Source organism: Triturus cristatus, chromosome 5_1 (assembly GCF_964204655.1).
Source record: "Triturus cristatus chromosome 5_1, aTriCri1.1, whole genome shotgun sequence".
NCBI classification, from domain to species: Eukaryota; Metazoa; Chordata; class Amphibia; order Caudata; family Salamandridae; genus Triturus; species Triturus cristatus.
In genome coordinates, this window is record NC_140587.1 from 177,486,848 (window position 1) to 177,507,599 (window position 20,752).

Genomic DNA, 20,752 nt, shown 5'->3' on the forward strand with positions numbered 1-20,752 from the left:
CTGGCTTTTCAACTGATCCCAGCAAGATCCCAGTGCCTGCATACCCTCACGGGTGATTAGCCGTGCTCTACAAATCCAAGTAGATTGATTGATTGATTGATTGATTGATATCTCACCTTCAGGAGTTCCCACGCTGGCGCCTCACACTTCTTTTCCATTGCTGTTATCAGGGCGTTGAGAGAGGTGATCTGATTGGACAGTTTGGTGATATTTGCATTTTCTACTATGGTGATTTTCTTCTCCATCTCCTCCAGTTCTTCACAAAGTGTTTGCTCGTGTTCTTTCAGGAGTTGCCGCAGTTTTTCAAACCCAGATTCAATTTTATTCTTCTCAGTTCTTAACTTGTCCTGTCATAAGCAAAGACACAAAAGCTGGTTAGATATTAAAAAGTTCAGGGGGAGGGTCGAGGGGTTAATAGCTACTTTAAAAAATGAGAACACTAGTGTGCTTCTCCCAATTTCTGAACTGCAGCCTCTTACTACCTTCACTTTTACTGTCTTACATCCTTCTCCCACTTCTGCCCCCCCCCTGTCCTCAGACACCTCACAAACTGTAGGGAGGTCAGAATTTGTGAGGCTACAGAGAAGTTAGATCCATACAGAAAGTGCAAGGAAGCGAACCCACCACAGGCAGAGACAGTCAAAGACCCAGAGACCGGCTGAGTGGAGACAGGCTGAAGTCAAGTGTGATTGGATGTGACTAGCACAAATGAATTTAAATGAGGGTTGAGCCCTTGGGATGAAAGAGAGGATGTAGGTGGTGTGCATGCTGCCCCTGTCTTGCTAGTACACTGGAAATGTTCGCTCAGAAGGAGACGCAGAGGGTGTGTCCTACTAAGGCTCTCATACAGAGTGAGGAGGAGTCACTGGTGTGGTTATTTCCCGTTCAGAATCATAAAAAAATGATGTGTATTCTTTTATTGAATGAAGAACTACCAGATAAAATCAATGTTACTGCACTAGTTTCTTTCGGAAATTCAGCAATTCCTATAGAAGATGGGTGAGGAGGATGATTAGAAATCTTGTCCTATACCAAGATAGGAGCCTGTGTGTTATCAGGTGAGGTATGTCACACTGTGGATTAGAGCAGGAGCCTGTGTGTTATCAGGTGAGGTATGTCACTCTGTGGCTTAGAGCAGGAGCCTGTGTGTCATCAGGTGAGGTACGTCACACTATGGTTTAGAGCAGGAGCCTGTGTGTTATCAGGTGAGGTACGTCACACTGTGACCTAGAGCAGGAGCCTGTGTGTTCTCAGGTGAGGTATGTCACACTGAGGCCTAGAGCAGGAGCCTGTGTGTTATCAGGTGAGGTACGTCACACTGTGACCTAGAGCAGGAGCCTGTGTGTTTTCAGGTGAGGTATGTCACACTGTGGCTGAGAGCAGGGGCCTGTGTGTTATCAGGTGAGGTATGTCACACTGTGGCCTAGAGCAGGAGCCTGTGTGTTATCAGGTGAGGTACGTCACACTGTGGCTTAGAGCAGGAGCCTATGTGTTATCAGGTGAGGTACGTCACACTGTGACCTAGAGCAGGAGCCTGTGTGTTATCAGGTGAGGTATGTCACACTGTGGCCTAGAGCAGGAGCCTGTGTGTTATCAGGTGAGGTATGTCACACTGTGGCTGAGAGCAGGGGCCTGTGTGTTATCAGGTGAGGTATGTCACACTGTGGCCTAGAGCAGGAGCCTGTGTGTTATCAGGTGAGGTACGTCACACTGTGGCTTAGAGCAGGAGCCTATGTGTTATCAGGGGAGGTACGTCACACTGTGACCTAAAGCAGGAGCCTGTGTGTTATCAGGTGAGGTACGTCACACTGTGGCTTAGAGCAGGAGCCTATGTGTTATCAGGTGAGGTACGTCACACTGTGACCTAGAGCAGGAGCCTGTGTGTTATCAGGTGAGGTATTTCACACTGTGGCTGAGAGCAGGGGCCTGTGTGTTATCAGGTGAGGTATGTCACACTGTGGCCTAGAGCAGGAGCCTGTGTGTTATCAGGTGAGGTACGTCACACTGTGGCTGAGAGCAGGAGCCTGTGTGTTATCAGGTGAGGTATGTCACACTGTGGCTTACAGCAGGAGCCTGTGTGTTATAGGTGAGGTACGTCACACTGTTTCTTAGAGCAGGAGCCTGTGTGTTATAGGTGAGGTACGTCACACTGTGGCTTAGAGCAGGAGCCTGTGTGTTATCAGGTGAGGTATGTCACACTGTGGCTTAGAACAGGAGCCTGTGTGTTATCCAGTGAGGTATGTCACACTGTGGCTGAGAGCAGGGGCCTGTGTGTTATCAGGTGAGGTATGTCACACTGTGGCCTAGAGCAGGAGCCTGTGTGTTATAGGTGAGGTACGTCACACTGTTTCTTAGAGCAGGAGCCTGTGTGTTATCAGGTGAGGTACGTCACACTGTGGCTTAGAGCAGGAGCCTGTGTGTTATCAGGTGAGGTATGTCAAACTGTGGGTTACAGCAGGAGCCTGTGTGTTATAGGTGAGGTACGTCACACTGTGGCTTACAGCAGGAGCCTGTGTGTTATAGGTGAGGTACGTCACACTGTGGCTTAGAGCAGGAGCCTGTGTGTTATCAGGTGAGGTATGTCACACTATGGCTTAGAGCAGGAGCCTGTGTGTTATCAGGTGAGGTATGTCACACTGTGGCCTAGAGCTGGAGCCTGTGTGTTATCAGGTGGGGTGTGTCACATTGTGGCATCGAGCAGGAGCCTGTGTGTTATCCAGTGAGGTATGTCACACTGTGGCTGAGAGCAGGAGCCTGTGTGTTATCAGGTGAGGTATGTCACACTGTGGCCTAGAGCAGGAGCCTGTGTGTTATAGGTGAGGTACGTCACACGGTTTCTTAGAGCAGGAGCCTGTGTGTTATCAGGTGAGGTACGTCACACTGTGGCTTAGAGCAGGAGCCTATGTGTTATCAGGGGAGGTACGTCACACTGTGACCTAAAGCAGGAGCCTGTGTGTTATCAGGTGAGGTATGTCACACTGTGGCTGAGAGCAGGGGCCTGTGTGTTATCAGGTGAGGTATGTCACACTGTGGCCTAGAACAGGAGCCTGTGTGTTATCAGGTGAGGTACGTCACACTGTGATCTAAAGCAGGAGCCTGTGTGTTATCAGGTGAGGTATGTCACACTGTGGCTGAGAGCAGGGGCCTGTGTGTTATCAGGTGAGGTATGTCACACTGTGGCCTAGAGCAGGAGCCTGTGTGTTATCAGGTGAGGTACGTCACACTGTGGCTTAGAGCAGGAGCCTATGTGTTATCAGGTGAGGTACGTCACACTGTGACCTAGAGCAGGAGCCTGTGTTATCAGGTGAGGTACGTCACACTGTGGCTGAGAGCAGGAGCCTGTGTGTTATCAGGTGAGGTACGTCACACTGTGGCTTAGAGCAGGAGCCTATGTGTTATCAGGTGAGGTACGTCACACTGTGACCTAGAGCAGGAGCCTGTGTGTTATCAGGTGAGGTATGTCACACTGTGGCTGAGAGCAGGGGCCTGTGTGTTATCAGGTGAGGTATGTCACACTGTGGCCTAGAGCAGGAGCCTGTGTGTTATCAGGTGAGGTACGTCACACTGTGGCTGAGAGCAGGAGCCTGTGTGTTATCAGGTGAGGTATGTCACACTGTGGCTTACAGCAGGAGCCTGTGTGTTATAGGTGAGGTACGTCACACTGTTTCTTAGAGCAGGAGCCTGTGTGTTATAGGTGAGGTACGTCACACTGTGGCTTAGAACAGGAGCCTGTGTGTTATCCAGTGAGCTATGTCACACTGTGGCTGAGAGCAGGAGCCTGTGTGTTATCAGGTGAGGTATGTCACACTGTGGCCTAGAGCAGGAGCCTGTGTGTTATAGGTGAGGTACGTCACACTGTTTCTTAGAGCAGGAGCCTGTGTGTTATCAGGTGAGGTACGTCACACTGTGGCTTAGAGCAGGAGCCTATTTGTTATCAGGTGAGGTACGTCACACTGTGACCTAGAGCAGGAGCCTGTGTGTTATCAGGTGAGGTATGTCACACTGTGGCTGAGAGCAGGGGCCTGTGTGTTATCAGGTGAGGTATGTCACACTGTGGCCTAGAGCAGGAGCCTGTGTTTTATCAGGTGAGGTACGTCACACTGTGACCTAGAGCAGGAGCCTGTGTGTTATCAGGTTATGTATGTCACACTGTGGCTGAGAGCAGGGGCCTGTGTGTTATTAGGTGAGGTATGTCACACTGTGGCCTAGAGCAGGAGCCTGTGTGTTATCAGGTGAGGTACGTCACACTGTGGCTTAGAGCAGGAGCCTATGTGTTATCAGGTGAGGTACGTCACACTGTGACCTAGAGCAGGAGCCTGTGTGTTATCAGGTGAGGTACGTCACACTGTGGCCTAGAGCAGGAGCCTGTGTGTTATCAGGTGAGGTATGTCACACTGTGGCTGAGAGCAGGGGCCTGTGTGTTATCAGGTGAGGTATGTCACACTGTGGCCTAGAGCAGGAGCCTGTGTGTTATCAGGTGAGGTACGTCACACTGTGACCTAGAGCAGGAGCCTGTGTGTTATCAGGTGAGGTATGTCACACTGTGGCTTAGAGCAGGAGCCTATGTGTTATCAGGTGAGGTACGTCACACTATGACCTAGAGCAGGAGCCTATGTGTTATCAGGTGAGGTACGTCACACTGTGACCTAGAGCAGGAGCCTGTGTGTTATCAGGTGAGGTATGTCACACTGTGGCTTAGAGCAGGAGCCTATGTGTTATCAGGTGAGGTAAGTCACACTGTGGCCTAGAGCTGGAGCCTGTGTGTTATCAGGTGAGGTGTGTCACACTGTGGCCTAGAGCAGGAGCCTGTGTGTTATCAGGTGAGATACGTCACACTGTGGCCTAGAGCAGGAGCCTGTGTGTTATCAGGTGAGGTACGTCACACTGTGGCTTAGAGCAGGAGCCTGTGTGTTATCAGGTGAGGTACGTCACACTGTGACCTAGAGCAGGAGCCTGTGTGTTATCAGGTGAGGTATGTCACACTGTGGCTGAGAGCAGGGGCCTGTGTGTTATCAGGTGAGGTATGTCACACTGTGGCCTAGAGCAGGAGCCTGTGTGTTATCAGGTGAGGTACGTCACACTGTGGCTGAGAGCAGGAGCCTGTGTGTTATCAGGTGAGGTATGTCACACTGTGGCCTAGAGCAGGAGCCTGTGTGTTATCAGGTGAGGTACGTCACACTGTGGCTTACAGCAGGAGCCTGTGTGTTATAGGTGAGGTACGTCACACTGTGGCTGAGAGCAGGAGCCTGTGTGTTATCAGGTGAGGTATGTCACACTGTGGCTTACAGCAGGAGCCTGTGTGTTATAGGTGAGGTATGCCACACTGTGGCTTACAGCAGGAGCCTGTGTGTTATAGGTGAGGTACGTCACACTGTGGCTTAGAGCAGGAGCCTGTGTGTTATCAGGTGAGGTATGTCACACTGTGGCTTAGAGCAGGAGCCTGTGTGTTATCAGGTGAGGTATGTCACACTGTGGCCTAGAGCAGGAGCCTGTGTGTTATCAGGTGAGGTACGTCACACTGTGGCTTAGAGCAGGAGCCTGTGTGTTATCAGGTGAGGTATGTCACACTGTGGCTTACAGCAGGAGCCTGTGTGTTATAGGTGAGGTATGCCACACTGTGGCTGAGATTAGGGGCCTGTGTGTTATCAGGTGAGGTATGTCACACTGTGGCCTAGAGCAGGAGCCTGTGTGTTATCAGGTGAGGTACGTCACACTGTGGCTGAGAGCAGGAGCCTGTGTGTTATCAGGTGAGGTATGTCACACTGTGGCCTAGAGCAGGAGCCTGTGTGTTATCAGGTGAGGTACGTCACACTGTGGCTTACAGCAGGAGCCTGTGTGTTATAGGTGAGGTACGTCACACTGTGGCTGAGAGCAGGAGCCTGTGTGTTATCAGGTGAGGTATGTCACACTGTGGCTTACAGCAGGAGCCTCTGTGTGTTATAGGTGAGGTATGCCACACTGTGGCTTACAGCAGGAGCCTGTGTGTTATAGGTGAGGTACGTCACACTGTGGCTTAGAGCAGGAGCCTGTGTGTTATCAGGTGAGGTATGTCACACTGTGGCTTAGAGCAGGAGCCTGTGTGTTATCAGGTGAGGTATGTCACACTGTGGCCTAGAGCATGAGCCTGTGTGTTATCAGGTGAGGTGTGTCACATTGTGGCATCGAGCAGGAGCCTGTGTGTTATCCAGTGAGGTATGTCACACTGTGGCTGAGAGCAGGAGCCTGTGTGTTATCAGGTGAGGTATGTCACACTGTGGCCTAGAGCAGGAGCCTGTGTGTTATAGGTGAGGTACGTCACACTGTGGCTTAGAGCAGGAGCCTATATGTTATCAGGTGAGGTACGTCACACTGTGACCTAGAGCAGGAGCCTGTGTGTTATCAGGTGAGGTATGTCACACTGTGACTGAGAGCAAGGGCCTGTGTGTTATCAGGTGAGGTATGTCACACTGTGGCCTAGAGCAGGAGCCTGTGTGTTATCAGGTGAGGTACGTCACACTGTGACCTAGAGCAGGAGCCTGTGTGTTATCAGGTGAGGTATGTCACACTGTGGCTGAGAGCAGGGGCCTGTGTGTTATCAGGTGAGGTATGTCACACTGTGGCCTAGAGCAGGAGCCTGTGTGTTATCAGGTGAGGTACGTCACACTGTGGCTTAGAGCAGGAGCCTATGTGTTATCAGGTGAGGTACGTCACACTGTGACCTAGAGCAGGAGCCTGTGTGTTATCAGGTGAGGTATGTCACACTGTGGCCTAGAGCAGGAGCCTGTGTGTTATCAGGTGAGGTATGTCACACTGTGGCTGAGAGCAAGGGCCTGTGTGTTATCAGGTGAGGTATGTCATACTGTGGCCTAGAGCAGGAGCCTGTGTGTTATCAGGTGAGGTACGTCACACTGTGGCTGAGAGCAGGAGCCTGTGTGTTATCAGGTGAGGTATGTCACACTGTGGCCTACAGCAGGTGCCTGTGTGTTATCAGGTGAGGTACGTCACACTGTGGCTTAGAGCAGGAGCCTATGTGTTATCAGGTGAGGTACGTCACACTGTGACCTAGAGCAGGAGCCTGTGTGTTATCAGGTGAGGTATGTCACACTGTGGCTGAGAGCAGGGGCCTGTGTGTTATCAGGTGAGGTATGTCACACTGTGGCCTAGAGCAGGAGCCTGTGTGTTATCAGGTGAGGTATGTCACACTGTGGCTGAGAGCAGGATCCTGTGTGTTATCAGGTGAGGTATGTCACACTGTGGCTTACAGCAGGAGCCTGTGTGTTATAGGTGAGGTACGTCACACTGTTTCTTAGAGCAGGAGCCTGTGTGTTATAGGTGAGGTACGTCACACTGTGGCTTACAGCAGGGGCCTGTGTGTTATAGGTGAGGTACGTCACACTGTGGCTTAGAGCAGGAGCCTGTGTGTTATCAGGTGAGGTATGTCACACTGTGGCTTAGAGCAGGAGCCTGTGTGTTATCAGGTGAGGTATGTCACACTGTGGCCTAGAGCTGGAGCCTGTGTGTTATCAGGTGAGGTGTGTCATATTGTGGCATTGAGCAGGAGCCTGTGTGTTATCCAGTGAGGTATGTCACACTGTGGCTGAGAGCAGGAGCCTGTGTGTTATAGGTGAGGTACGTCACTCTGTTTCTTAGAGCAGGAGCCTGTGTGTTATCAGGTGAGGTGCGTCACACTGTGGCTTAGAGCAGGAGCCTATTTGTGATCAGGTGAGGTACGTCACACTGTGACCTAGAGCAGGAGCCTGTGTGTTATCAGGTGAGGTATGTCACACTGTGGCTGAGAGCAGGGGCCTGTGTGTTATCAGGTGAGGTATGTCACACTGTGGCCTAGAGCAGGAGCCTGTGTGTTTTCAGGTGAGGTACGTCACACTGTGACCTAGAGCAGGAGCCTGTGTGTTATCAGGTGAGGTATGTCACACTGTGGCTGAGAGCAGGGGCCTGTGTGTTATCAGGTGAGGTATGTCACACTGTGGCCTAGAGCAGGAGCCTGTGTGTTATCAGGTGAGGTACGTCACACTGTGGCTTAGAGCAGGAGCCTATGTGTTATCAGGTGAGGTACGTCACACTGTGACCTAGAGCAGGAGCCTGTGTGTCATCAGGTGAGGTATGTCACACTGTGGCCTAGAGCAGGAGCCTGTGTGTTATCAGGTGAGGTATGTCACACTGTGGCTGAGAGCAGGGGCCTGTGTGTTATCAGGTGAGGTATGTCACACTGTGGCCCAGAGCAGGAGCCTGTGTGTTATCAGGTGAGGTACGTCACACTGTGACCTAGAGCAGGAGCCTGTGTGTTATCAGGTGAGGTATGTCACACTGTGGCTGAGAGCAGGGGCCTGTGTGTTATCAGGTGAGGTATGTCACACTGTGGCCTAGAGCAGGAGCCTGTGTGTTATCAGGTGAGGTACGTCACACTGTGGCTTAGAGCAGGAGCCTATGTGTCATCAGGTGAGGTACGTCACACTGTGACCTAGAGCAGGAGCCTGTGTGTCATCAGGTGAGGTATGTCACACTGTGGCCTAGAGCAGGAGCCTGTGTGTTATCAGGTGAGGTATGTCACACTGTGGCTGAGAGCAGGGGCCTGTGTGTTATCAGGTGAGGTATGTCACACTGTGGCCTAGAGCAGGAGCCTGTGTGTTATCAGGTGAGGTACGTCACACTGTGGCTGAGAGCAGGAGCCTGTGTGTTATCAGGTGAGGTATGTCACACTGTGGCCTAGAGCACGAGCCTGTGTGTTATCAGGTGAGGTACGTCACACTGTGGCTTAGAGTAGGAGCTTATGTGTTATCAGGTGACGTACGTCACACTGTGACCTAGAGCAGGAGCCTGTGTGTTATCAGGTGAGGTATGTCACACTGTGGCTGAGAGCAGGGGCATGTGTGTTATCAGGTGAGGTATGTCACACTGTGGCCTAGAGCAGGAGCCTGTGTGTTATCAGGTGAGGTACGTCACACTGTGGCTGAGAGCAGGAGCCTGTGGGTTATCAGGTGAGGTATGTCACACTGTGGCTTCCAGCAGGAGCCTGTGTGTTATAGATGAGGTACGTCACACTGTTTCTTAGAGAAGGAGCCTGTGTGTTATCAGGTGAGGTACGTCACACTGTGGCTTAGAGCAGGAGCCTATGTGTTATCAGGTGAGGTACGTCACACTGTGGCTTAGAGCAGGAGCCTATGTGTTATCAGGTGAGGTACGTCACACTGTGACCTAGAGCAGGAGCCTGTGTGTTATCAGGTGAGGTATGTCACACTGTGGCTGAGAGTAGGGGCCTGTATGTTATCAGATGAGGTATGTCACACTGTGGCCTAGAGCAGTAGCCTGTGTGTTATCAGGTGAGGTACGTCACACTGTGACCTAGAGCAGGAGCCTGTGTGTTATCAGGTGAGGTATGTCACACTGTGGCTGAGAGCAGGGGCCTGTGTGTTATCAGGTGAGGTATGTCACACTGTGGCCTAGAGCAGGAGCCTGTGTGTTATCAGGTGAGGTACGTCACACTGTGGCCTAGAGCAGGAGCCTGTGTGTTATCTGGTGAGGTACGTCACACTGTGGCTTAGAGCAGGAGCCTATGTGTTATCAGGTGAGGTACGTCACACTGTGACCTAGAGCAGGAGCCTGTGTGTTATCAGGTGAGGTATGTCACACTGTGGCCTAGAGCAGGGGCCTGTGTGTTATCAGGTGAGGTATGTCATACTGTGGCCTAGAGCAGGAGCCTGTGTGTTATCAGGTGAGGCACGTCACACTGTGGCTGAGAGCAGGAGCCTGTGTGTTATCAGGTGAGGTATGTCACACTGTGGCTGAGAGCAGGAGCCTGTGTGTTATCAGGTGAGGTATGTCACACTGTGGCCTAGAGCAGGAGCCTGTGTGTTATCAGGTGAGGTACGTCACACTGTGGCTGAGAGCAGGAGCCTGTGTGTTATCAGGTGAGATATGTCACACTGTGGCTTACAGCAGGAGCCTGTGTGTTATAGGTGAGGTATGTCACACTGTGGCTTACAGCAGGAGCCTGTGTGTTATAGGTGAGGTACGTCACACTGTGGCTGAGAGCAGGGGCCTGTGTGTTATTAGGTGAGGTATGTCACACTGTGGCCTGGAGCAGGAGCCTGTGTTTTATCAGGTGAGGTACGTCATACTGTGGCTGAGAGCAGGAGCCGGTGTGTTATCAGGTGAGGTATGTCACACTGTGGCTGAGAGCAGGAGCCTGTGTGTTATCAGGTGAGGTATGCCACACTGTGGCTGAGAGCAGGAGTCTGTGTGTTATCAGGTGAGGTATGTCACACTGTAGCTTAGAGCAGGAGCCTGTGTGTTATAGGTGAGGTATGTCACACTGTGGCCTAGAGCAGGAGCCTGTGTGTTATCAGGTGAGGTACGTCACACTGTGGCTGAGAGCAGGAGCCTGTGTGTTATCAGGTGAGGTATGTCACACTGTGGCTTACAGCAGGAGCCTGTGTGTTATAGGTGAGGTACGTCACACTGTGGCTTACAGCAGGAGCCTGTGTGTTATAGGTGAGGTACGTCACACTGTGGCTGAGAGCAGGGGCCTGTGTGTTATTAGGTGAGGTTGTCACACTGTGGCCTGGAGCAGGAGCCTGTGTTTTATCAGGTGAGGTACGTCATACTGTGGCTGAGAGCAGGAGCCGGTGTGTTATCAGGTGATGTATGTCACACTGTGGCTGAGAGCAGGAGCCTGTGTGTTATCAGGTGAGGTATGTCACACTGTGGCTGAGAGCAGGAGTCTGTGTGTTATCAGGTGAGGTATGTCACACTGTAGCTTAGAGCAGGAGCCTGTGTGTTATAGGTGAGGTATGTCACACTATGGCTTAGAGCAGAAGCCTGTGTGTTATAGGTGAGGTACGTCACACTGTGACCTAGAGCAGGGGCCTGTGTGTTATCAGGTGAGGTACGTCACACTGTGGCCTAGAGCAGGAGCCTGTGTGTTATCAAGTGGGGTACGTCACACTGTGACCTAGAGCAGGGGCCTGTGTGTTATCAGGTGAGGTACGTCACACTGTGGCTTAGAGCAGGAGCCTATGTGTTATCAGGTGAGGTACGTCACACTGTGACCTAGAGCAGGAGCCTGTGTGTTATCAGGTGAGGTACGTCACACTGTGGCTGAGAGCAGGAGCCTGTGTGTTATCAGGTGAGGTATGTCACACTGTTGCTGAGAGCAGGAGCCTGTGTGTTATCAGGTGAGGTATGTCACACTGTGGCCTAGAGCAGGAGCCTGTGTGTTATCAGGTGAGGTATGTCACACTGTTGCTGAGAGCAGGAGCCTGTGTGTTATCAGGTGAGGTATGTCACACTGTGGCTTACAGCAGGAGCCTGTTTGTTATAGGTGAGGTACGTCACACTGTGGCTGAGAGCAGGGGCCTGTGTGTTATTAGGTGAGGTATGTCACACTGTGGCCTGGAGCAGGAGCCTGTGTTTTATCAGGTGAGGTACGTCATACTGTGGCTGAGAGCAGGAGCCGGTGTGTTATCAGGTGAGGTATGTCACACTGTGGCTGAGAGCAGGAGCCTGTGTGTTATCAGGTGAGGTATGTCACACTGTGGCCTAGAGCAGTAGCCTGTGTGTTATCAGGTGAGGTATGTCACACTGTGGCCTAGAGCAGTAGCCTGTGTGTTATCAGGTGAGGTACGTCACACTGTGACCTAGAGCAGGAGCCTGTGTGTTATCAGGTGAGGTATGTCACACTGTGGCTGAGAGCAGGGGCCTGTGTGTTATCAGGTGAGGTATGTCACACTGTGGCCTAGAGCAGGAGCCTGTGTGTTATCAGGTGAGGTACGTCACACTGTGGCCTAGAGCAGGAGCCTGTGTGTTATCAGGTGAGGTACGTCACACTGTGGCTTAGAGCAGGAGCCTATGTGTTATCAGGTGAGGTACGTCACACTGTGACCTAGAGCAGGAGCCTGTGTGTTATCAGGTGAGGTATGTCACACTGTGGCCTAGAGCAGGAGCCTGTGTGTTATCAGGTGAGGTATGTCACACTGTGGCTGAGAGCAGGGGCCTGTGTGTTATCAGGTGAGGTATGTCATACTGTGGCCTAGAGCAGGAGCCTGTGTGTTATCAGGTGAGGTACGTCACACTGTGGCTGAGAGCAGGAGCCTGTGTGTTATCAGGTGAGGTATGTCACACTGTTGCTGAGAGCAGGAGCCTGTGTGTTATCAGGTGAGGTATGTCACACTGTGGCCTAGAGCAGGAGCCTGTGTGTTATCAGGTGAGGTACGTCACACTGTGGCTGAGAGCAGGAGCCTGTGTGTTATCAGGTGAGGTATGTCACACTGTGGCTTACAGCAGGAGCCTGTGTGTTATAGGTGAGGTACGTCACACTGTGGCTTACAGCAGGAGCCTGTGTGTTATAGGTGAGGTACGTCACACTGTGGCTGAGAGCAGGGGCCTGTGTGTTATTAGGTGAGGTATGTCACACTGTGGCCTGGAGCAGGAGCCTGTGTTTTATCAGGTGAGGTACGTCATACTGTGGCTGAGAGCAGGAGCCGGTGTGTTATCAGGTGAGGTATGTCACACTGTGGCTGAGAGCAGGAGCCTGTGTGTTATCAGGTGAGGTATGTCACACTGTGGCTGAGAGCAGGAGCCTGTGTGTTATCAGGTGAGGTATGTCACACTGTAGCTTAGAGCAGGAGCCTGTGTGTTATAGGTGAGGTATGTCACACTGTGGCTTAGAACAGAAGCCTGTGTGTTATAGGTGAGGTACGTCACACTGTGACCTAGAGCAGGGGCCTGTGTGTTATCAGGTGAGGTACGTCACACTGTGGCCTAGAGCAGGAGCCTGTGTGTTATCAAGTGGGGTACGTCACACTGTGACCTAGAGCAGGGGCCTGTGTGTTATCAGGTGAGGTACGTCACACTGTGACCTAGAGCAGGGGCCTGTGTGTGATCAGGTGAGGTACGTCACACTGTGGCCTAGAGCAGGAGCCTGTGTGTTATCAGGTGAGGTACATCACACTGTGACCTAGAGCAGGGGCCTGTGTGTTATCAGGTGAGGTATGTCACACTGTTTCTTAGAGCAGGAGCTTGTGTGTTATCAGGTGAGGTATGTCACACTATGGGTTAGAGCAGGAGCCTGTGTGTTATAGGTGAGGTATTTCACACTGTGGCTTACAGCAGGAGCCTGTGTGTTATAGGTGAGGTACGTCACACTGTGGCTGAGAGCAGGAGCCTGTGTGTTATCAGGTGAGATTTGTCACACTGTAGCTTAGCGCAGGAGCCTGTGTGTTATCAGGTGAGGTACATCACACTGTGACCTAGAGCAGGAGCCTGTGTGTTATCAGGTGAGGTACGTCACACTGTTTCTTAGAGCAGGAGCCTGTGTGTTATCAGGTGAGGTATGTCACACTGTGACCTAGAGCAGGAGCCTGTGTATTATCAGGTGAGGTATGTCACACTGTAGCACATTACAGGAGCACAACCCCCTATCTGTACAATCAATCAAAAAAACCACTTTATTCGATTAATTAAAATCATAAAAGTGTACAATACATTCAACAACAAATTAAAAACATTTCATCTTATACATGATTAAAAAGGTGTAAAATATCTGTACAGTATTGACGCAGCACAGCCCTCTACTTGTATACTCGTGACATATCAGAGGAACATAACACACTACCAGTGTACTATTGACACAGCACAGGATCACAACCCTCTAGCTGCATACTAGTGGCATTGTACAAGAGAACAACCCTCCACCTGTATACTAGTGAAAGATCTCCTATGCTGTGTCACTAGTATACAGTTAGAGGACTGCACGTCTGTAATGTGTCACTAGTATACAGGTGGAAGGTTGTGCTCCCCTATATGTTACTAGTATGCATGTAGAGGGCTGTGCTTTTTGTGGTGTGTCACTAGTATACAGGTGGAGGGTTGCACTGCTGTGCTATGCCACTAGTATACAGGCAGATGGTTGTGCTCCTGTAATATATCACTACTATAATGGTTGACGGATGTACTCTTGTGCTGTGTCACTAGTATACAGGTAGAGGTTTGTGCTCCTGTGGTGTGTCATTAGTATACAGGCAGCGGGTTTTGCTCCTGTGGTGTGCCACTAGTGTACAGATAAGAAAGGTATGCTCATGTGCTTTATCATGCTCCTGTGATGTGTCAATACTATACATGTTGTGCTCCTATGGTGTGCATCTAGAATACAGGCAGAGGGTTGTGTTCCTGTATATGTCACTAGTATATAGGTGGAAGTTTGAGCTCCTATAGATGTCAGTAGTATACAGGTAGGGGATCCTGCTTCTGTGTTGTGCCACTAGTTTACAGGTGGAGGGTTGCACCCCTGTGGTGTGTTACTAGTATACAGGTAGAAGGTTATGCTCCTGTGATGTTTCACTAGAAGACAGGTAAAGGGCTGTGTTCCTGAGATGTGCAATTAGAATAGAGGTAGAGGTGTTTGCTCCCGTGCTGTGCAACTAGTATACAAGTAGAGGGTGGAGCTCCTGTGATGTGCCACCAGTGTACAGATGGAGGGTTGCGTTCATGTGCTGTGTCATTAATATACAGGTGTAGGTTTGTGCTCCTATGCTATGTCGCTAGTATACAGGTGGATGATTTTTTCTCCTGTATGTGTCACTAGTACATAGGTGGAGGGTTACACTGCTGTGTTTCACCAGGACACAGGTGAAGGCTTACACTTATGCGATGTTTCACTAGTATTCAGGTGGAGGTTAGTGTTCCTGTAACGTTTCACTAATATGCAGGTGGAGGGTTGCGATCCTGTGGTGTCATTAGTATTCAGGTGGGGGATTCGACTGCTGTGCCACTCCACAGCTAGACAGTTGTGCTCCTGTGCTGTGGCACTAGTACACAATTAGAGGGCTGTGCTCCTCCTTTGTGTCGCTAGCATACAGGTAGAGGATTGTGCTCTTGTTATGTCACTAGTATACAGGTGGACGGTCGTGCTCCTGTATATGTCACTAGTTTACAGGTAGAGGTATGTGCTTCTGTGCTGTGTCACTAGTATAGAGGTAGAAGGTTGTTCTTCCTTGATGTCAGTAGTATACAGTTAGAGGGTTGTGCTTCTCTGCTGTGTCACTACTATAAGGGTAGAGGAGTGTGCTCCTGTGCTGTGTCACTAATATACATGTAGAGGGTTGCGCTCTTGTATGTGTCACTAGAATACAGGTATAGGTGTGTGATCCTGTGCTGTGTCACTAGTATACAGGAAGAATATTGTGCTATTGTGCTGTGTCACTAATATACAAGTAGACTGTTGTGACCCTGTATGTGTCACTAGTACACAGGAAGAGGTTTATTCTCCTGTGCTATGTCAGTAGTATACAGGTGGAGGGTTCTGCTGGTGCTCATGTGATGTGTCACTAATATACAGGTAGAGGGTTGAGCTCCTGTATGTGTCACTAGTATACAGGTAGAGCTTTGTGCTTCTGTGCTTTTTTTGTTGTTGCTCCTGTGCTGTATCACTTGTATACAAGTAGAGTGTTGTGCTCCTGTGCTATGCCACTAGTATAAACGCAGAGGGTTGTGCTCCTGTGCTGTCTCACTAGTATAAAGGTAGGTGGTTGTGCTCCTGGGCAGTGCCACTAGTATACAGTTAAAGGGGTGTGCTCCTGTGGTGTGCCACTAGTATACAGGTAGAGTGTTGTGCTTCTGTGCTGTCACTACTATACAGAAAGAGGCTTGTGCTTTTGTAAGTCCCTAGTATACAGGTGGAAGGTTGTGCTCCTGTGCTGTCTCACTAGTAAACAGGTTGAGGGATGTGCTTCTGTGCCATATCACTAGTATATTGATAGAGGGTTGTGTCCTGTATGTGTCATTAGTATACAAGTAGAGGGTTGTGCTCCTGTTCTCTGTCACTAGTAAACAGGTAGAGAGTTGTGCTGTGTTACTAGCATACAGGTTGAGGGTTATGCTCCTGTGTATGTCACTAGTACACAGGTGGATGGTTGTGCTCCTGTATAAGTCACTAGTTTACAGGTAGATGTTTGTGCTTCTGTGCTGTGTCACTATTATAGAGGTAGAAGGCTGTTCTCTCTTGCTGTCACTAGTATAGGGTTGTACTCCTGTGATGTGTCATTAGTATAAGGGTAGAGGATTGCGCTCCTCTGCCACTAATATACAGGTAGAGGGTTGCGCTCCTTTGCTGTGCCACTCATATACAGGTAGCGAGTTGTCCTCCTGCATGTTTCACTACTATACAGGTAGAGGTTTGAGTTCTGTGCTATGTCACTAGTATACAGGTATAGTATTGTGCTCTTGTGCTGTGTCACTGATATACAGGTAGATTATTGTGCTCGGGTATGTGTCACTAGTATACAGGTAGACATTTATGCTCCTGTGCTGTGTCACTCGTATACAGAGTAGAGGGATGTGGTCTAGTGCTGTGTCACTAATATACAGGTAGAGGGTCATGCTCCTGTGTATGTCACTAGAATACAGGTGGACGGTTGTGCTCCTGTATGTGTCACTAGTATATAGGGAGAGGTTTGTGCTTCTGTGCTGTCAACAGTATACAGCAAACAAATGATGGACGGAATGCTGACAATGCAAACATTCTCCCCCAGTCAAAAGATCTGGGTTAAATCCTTTGTTCTTTTGCCCACTACACCACCCCAGTTTGGACCCAGACATATGCAAATCAAGTCTTGACCCTGTGCCCCATGGGAACAGTCCAGACTGAACTGCCAGGCCAGGTCCTCCCTGGACCGGAAACAAGCATCCTGGGACTGGTTTCATATGTCACCCTTTTTCAGCCAGGCTAGCTAGAATCCAGTGGCACATTGAGCAAGGGACCCACGTCTGGGTATACCCATCCCACTTAGGGCGAAATGTGTTACAGCAAACAAATGATGGACGGAATGCTGACAATGCAAACATTCTCCCCCAGTCAAAAGATCTATCCTGGCTGAAGAGGGGTGAGACCCTGAAACTGGTCCTAGGATACTTGTTTCCAGTCCAGGGAGGACCTGGCTTGGCAGTTCAGGCTGGACTGTTCCCATGAGGCACAGGGGCAAGACTGATTTGCATATGGCTGGGTTCAAACTGGAAAGGCATGGTGAGCAAAAAAACGATGGATTTAGGCCCAGATCTCTGTACTGGGTGAATGTATGACATTGTTCTGCATTCTGTCCATCAACTGTTGTTTTTGCATTTGTCACCCAGAGTGGAATGGGTATGCCCAGACGTGTGTCCCGTGCTCTCCATGTCACTGGAATCAAGCTATCCTGGCTGAAGTGGGGTGAAACCCTGAAACTGGTCCTAGAATGCTTGTTTCCAGTCCAGGGAGGACCTGGCTTGGCAGCTCGGGCTGGACTGTCCCATGAGGCACAGGGTCAAGACTGATTTGCATATGGCTGGATTTAAACTGGGATGGCATGGTGAGCAAAAAAATGATGGATTTAGGACCAGATCTCTGTACTGGGGTGAATGTATGACATTGCTCTGCATTCTGTCCATCAACTGTTGTTTTTGCATTTGTCACTCGTATACAGGTAGAGGGTTTTGCTCTTGTGCTGCTCTTGTGCTGCGCCACTAGTATACAGGTTGAGGGTTGTGCCCCTGTGCTATGCCACCGGTAGAAAGGTAGAGGATTGGCCTCCTGTGCTGTTTCACCAGTAGGAAGGTAGACGGTTGTGCTCCTGAGCAGTGTCACTAGTATACCGTTAAAGGGGTGCACTCCTGTGGTGCGCCACAAGTATACAGCTAGAGTGTTGTGCTTCTGTGCTGTCGCTAGTATATTGATACAGGGTTCTGTCCTGCATGTGTCACTAGTACTAAGTTACGGGGTTGTGCTCCTGTTCTGCGTCACTAGTATAGAGGTGGAGGGTTGATCTCCTGCGCTGTCACTACTGTACAGGTAGGGGGCTGCGTCCCTATGCTGTGCCACTAGTATATCTGTGAAGGATTGTTCTTCTGTGATGTGCTACTAGTATACCTGTAGAGGGTTGTGCTCTTGTGCAGAGTTACTGGTTTGAAGGTAGAGGGCTGTGTGCCTTTTGTGCGGCTGAGTAATTCTGCTAATATAACACGTGCACAGAATCCTAGGCTTATCTTTGGTAATGTGAGTTTCAGAACCTGTTTGGTGACCTGGAGAAGCACGTCAGCCGTGCACTCATAACCAAGATAACACTACTTCTCATGTCCTAATGTGGTGGTCGTAGCATCCCAAGTTTTGTGGATCATTAGTTATGTCCAGACCTCTTTCCGTGTCCAAAGAGAGCTCAGTCTCCTGTACTGCTTTAGAAGAGTTCGAGACACTTGCACTAACCTTTCGTGTGCATTTCCAGTGCATGTACATACGGTGGATGTGCAGCACGTGTGATAATAGAAATCAGTGTATGGTGAGAGTCCAAGTATTGGGGCCAGTGGCATCCATTTTGTATCCCTTTGGTTTAGATGGAGGGTGGATACAGCTTCCAAAGACAATGGAAGTGCATTGACTGCATTCCTGTGTCTTGAGGTTGGAGATCCAGACACTAAAGTGAGTGAGGATGGGACAGGATGGGACAGGACTCCCCTTGGTACAGAAGTTTAAGTCCTTGTTCAAAAAGCGCTCCGGATTAGTTTTTCGGGCACACTGCCATTTAGTAGATGGTACTAGTGATGGGTGGGACAGCAGTTTCTGTTGTTAGGATAGGAATTATTTAAGCAGTCCTGGTCCTGATGAGGCTGTCCTACAGACGCACACAACTGAATCCGCTGCTACTGGAACAGGTACACCGACTACGCCACCACCGAGTAGGTACACCAGGATAGAGAAATCTTCAGTCTGAGTAATATAGATTTTGCCTGTATGAGCTCTTTGAGGCAAAAGCCATTGAATTGATCTATGCAGTAGCCAGTGGGGTGACATATTGCAAACTGAGTCTGTGCTTGAATAATGTCTATGCCCGTATGACATCAATCAATTAAACAGAATTTTAAAAAAAGCCATTAGTCGGCCGCCGACTAATGGCTTACCCCTACAACGAGCTCCAAGGAAGAAATTATGGACAAAATATATTTGGAGCAATATTTGGACGCTCTCTCGTATGGGACTCAAAGATGGCTGCGTCAACACTCCAATCTAACTACCACTCAAGCAATCGATATGGCGGCGACATTCGCGAGAGCTCAGCCACGAATGTACGCGGGGAGCCCAAAAAACCCACGAAGCTCGCCGGTAAAAGTGAACGGAAACCCAGAGCTCCCACAGAAACAATGATGACTCGTCCCCACAAAGTGGATGTTCCCACCTTTAGAGGCCCTCAATGTTTTGACTGTGGGGCCTGGGGGCATATTGCTCGATTATGTCCACAGAAAAAGGGATCCGAAGAACCCATGGAAGTGGGGTACTTGCCAAAGACAGTCCTCTACTCGGCAGAACTAGGAGGCGCATATCATGTAAGGGTTACAGTGAATGGGAGGCCAGTCAAAGCCCTGTTAGATTCGGGGTGTAAACAGTCCGTAATTCAGGGGGTGTTTGTGCATTCCAAGCAGGTGCTCCCCAAGAGGTGGGTTTACATTAAATGTGTCCATGGGGACGTGAGGGCATACCCCCTGGCACAAGTACCCCTAGAAATAGAGAATGGGGAAACCCAAGAAGTAAGGGTAGGCGTACTTGAAACCTTGCCTGAAGAAATCATCATAGGCACAGACAACCCTCATTTTCACAGCCTCTTTTCCACGTCCCTTAAGGGCCTTCCTCTCACACCCACAAAAGAGGTACCGGCCCTACTCTCCCCCGATCCTTGGGTCTCTGACAGGAGTTTCTGGATCGCGCAAACGAATGATCCCACCTTGTTCAATGCATGGGAACAAGCCCATGCTGAACAAGATAATCTATCACCGACCTATCCCCGTTTGTGATACAAGAGGGCCTCTTTTATAGACAGGGAAAGTCAGATGATCCCTTACAGCTATTGGTTCCCTCTTCATTCAGAGAACAGATCATGTTTTACGCGCACACGCATTTGCTAGCAGGTCACATGGGGACTGAAAAATCCACCCACAATATATTGCGGTATTTTTTTTGCCCGGGGATATACCAAGAGATAAAGAAACACTGCCTATCCTGCAAAGTTTGCCAAAGAAAGAACACACACCGGCCACCGGCGGTACCCCTACAACCGCTTCCCATCATAGGGACCCTGTTCGAAAGGGTTGGGATGGATCTCATCGGGCCCCTTCCAAAAAGTCGGAAGGGCAACCTGTACGCGCTTGTTATAGTGGACTATGCAACACGGTTCCCCGAGGCCTTTCCCCTAAATCACCAACATCTAGGGCCATAGCCGAGAAATTTATTGAACTGTTTTCTCGAGTGGGCTTCCCGAAAGAGGTCCTAACCGACCAAGGCACCCTATTTATGTCCAGATTAATGCGTGAAGTGTGTAAGCTCCTAAATTTGCATCAAATAAAAACATCGGTGTATCGCCCCCAGACCGATGGGCTAGTGGAGCGCTATAACGGGACCCTGAAAGCTACCCTGAAAAAGATGCTGTCAGTAAACGGCCGAGATTGGGACCTCCTTTTACCCCTAGCGTTATACGTTATAAGGGGTCAAACCCAAAGCAGTCTCAGATGCTCGGCGTTCGAAATGCTCTACGGACGCCAACCTAGGTCACTGTTGGAGATGACTAAGGAAGCATGGGATGCAGAAAAAAATGAGGAAAAAAACATATTGGATTATAGTCTCTTACTCAAGAACACGCTGTGGAAACTGAGAGACCTCGCACATACTAACCTCGAGAAGAATCAAGTCAAACAAAAAACATTTTATGATAAAGGAAAGAAATGGAGGAGACTGGAGGTGGGG

The 20,752-nt window shown here is 49.9% G+C and overlaps 1 protein-coding gene across 2 annotated transcripts in view; it reads right to left on the reverse strand.

Moving 5' to 3' along the window:
- The window catches only part of LOC146830587 (E3 ubiquitin-protein ligase TRIM39-like), a 136,742-nt gene that overhangs the window by 55,265 nt on the left and 60,725 nt on the right, over positions 1–20,752 (reverse strand). For both annotated transcript variants that reach the window (XM_085604786.1, XM_085604785.1), the window contains one exon: positions 117–347. In XM_085604786.1, coding sequence (XP_085460912.1) covers positions 117–347 — 231 coding nt within the window. The remainder of the gene's footprint in view (positions 1–116; positions 348–20,752) is intronic.